General features: G+C 54.9%; 1 protein-coding gene across 1 annotated transcript in view; it reads left to right on the forward strand.

Annotated features, from left to right (window-relative positions):
- The window catches only part of UAP1 (UDP-N-acetylglucosamine pyrophosphorylase 1), a 6,647-nt gene extending 5,759 nt beyond the window's left edge, over window positions 1-888 (forward strand). Inside the window, exons 7-8 of the mRNA XM_009999922.1 lie at window positions 121-187; window positions 445-888. Coding sequence (XP_009998224.1) covers window positions 121-187; window positions 445-537 — 160 coding nt within the window. The 3' untranslated portion in view covers window positions 538-888. The remainder of the gene's footprint in view (window positions 1-120; window positions 188-444) is intronic.
- The last annotated feature ends 860 nt before the right edge of the window (window positions 889-1,748 follow it).

Here is a 1,748-nt window from a genome sequence, read left to right on the forward strand (position 1 = left end):
GGGGCTGCGTGGGCCAGCAGCCACTGGCCACCCCCACGCTGGTGTCTGTGAGATCTCTGGGACCCATCGTGTCCCCTGGTGTGATGTGGTTAACCCTCCTGACTTTTTTTCTTTCTTCAGCTTGAAGGATGCAAACGACCTGCCAATCCAGTGTGAAATTTCTCCCCTCGTCTCCTATGGAGGAGAAGTGAGTACTGGCTCTCTGGAGCTCAGGTGTCCTTGCAGGTTAAGCAGGCAGGTGTGGGGGCTGGTGGGACACACACAAGAGCCCTGGCCAGGGAAGAGAGGGAAGTAACAAAGTGTTACTTGAATTTACCATGGAGCTTTTCAAGGCAGTGTCCCCCAGGCCACTAGTATAGGAGGGGACCAGAGCCACCTGTGAGCGGGTCAGCAGAGCAGAGGACATGTGGTGCTTTCCTGATCAGCTGCTTCATCCTCCTGTAGGGTCTGGAAAAGTATGTGAAGGACCGAGAGTTCCGCACACCCTTGATTATCGATGAGGACGGGATCCACGAGCTGGTGAAGAATGGGATGTAGCAGCAGCACAGTGCCCAGGCTGGGCTGCCCGTCCTGCCTGGCGGGCTGGGAACTTGGACACATGAAGGTTTATAGATAGAACTGGTAGGGGCTGATCCTGCTCGCTCTGGCCCTGTGCAGAGGAGGATGTAACCCACTCGCTTTTTGGCACGTTGTATGCTTCTATTTATATTTTAATTTAAAAACCAAACACTTTGTGGATTCCCCTGCCACGAAGCACAGCTGTGGTGCTGCTCTCTGCACTCCAGGCTGTGGGCATGTATTTTTAAACATGTATATAGTAATAGTCATTGTACATGCAGAGGATTTTTATGGTACGGGCCTGGGGTCAATCTTGAATTTTTATTTTTCTCAAATCTACATGACAATTTTTTTAAATAGGGTTCCTGTCATTGCCCATTCCTTCCTTTTGGTCATCCTTTGTATGTTGCATAACTGGAAGCACCCGATTAAACTCTTGAGTCCCTCTCCTGTCTCATCTGGTGTTGCTTTGGTGACGATGACTTCCTGCAGAGGCTCTTCCTGTGGAGCAGAGGTCTGGCTCTGACACACAGAGCGCTCTGCTCTGCCCGGCGTGGCAGGCATTGCTGCCCTGGGTGGGGGGTTGCTGCCCCAGGGGGTTTGCAGGCAGGTCCTCTGGCCTGCTGAGCTTTGCAGGATTCGTGGAGGAAGCAGAGGGCTGTGCTTTCCTCTTGAATTTCTGACAGCAGTGGCAAACCTGGAGCGTGAATGTACAGGTTAGTGGGCAATACTGCTGGGGCACTCGGTGCAACCAGCCTGGCACTGCCCTCCAGCAGCTTCCTGTGCTCTTTGCTTTTCCAAGGAGGGCTCTTCAGTGCCCACTGTCCTGGGGTGTGGGGTCCTCATGCTTTTGGGCACAGCAGCTCTGCTGCTTCCCCTCCTTTTTTGGGGGGAGATGCTGTTTAACTTAAGCTGTTCCTGAGTCCTGCTGTGTCTCCTGGGCTGGAGCGGGGTGGCACAGCTGCCCACTGGCCTGGGGAGGGATTTTTCCCTTGCAGGGATGGGAATGGGGCCCCAAACCACACCCCCCAGGGGAAGTCACCAAGTCCCATGAGTGCCTGGGTGGCTGTTGGGCATCCTGGGCTCAGGTGAGCACTCAACTCCCTAGGCAGTGTGCCTGGGAAGCTGGGGCTGTGCGGGGGGTCCGAGCTGGTGCTGTGCCTGCTGGTGGCTTGCCATGTGCCTAGCCT

The sequence above is a fragment of the Chaetura pelagica genome, unplaced genomic scaffold (genome assembly GCF_000747805.2).
Source record: "Chaetura pelagica isolate M959 unplaced genomic scaffold, ChaPel_1.0 scaffold246, whole genome shotgun sequence".
Classification (NCBI taxonomy): Eukaryota; Metazoa; Chordata; class Aves; order Apodiformes; family Apodidae; genus Chaetura; species Chaetura pelagica.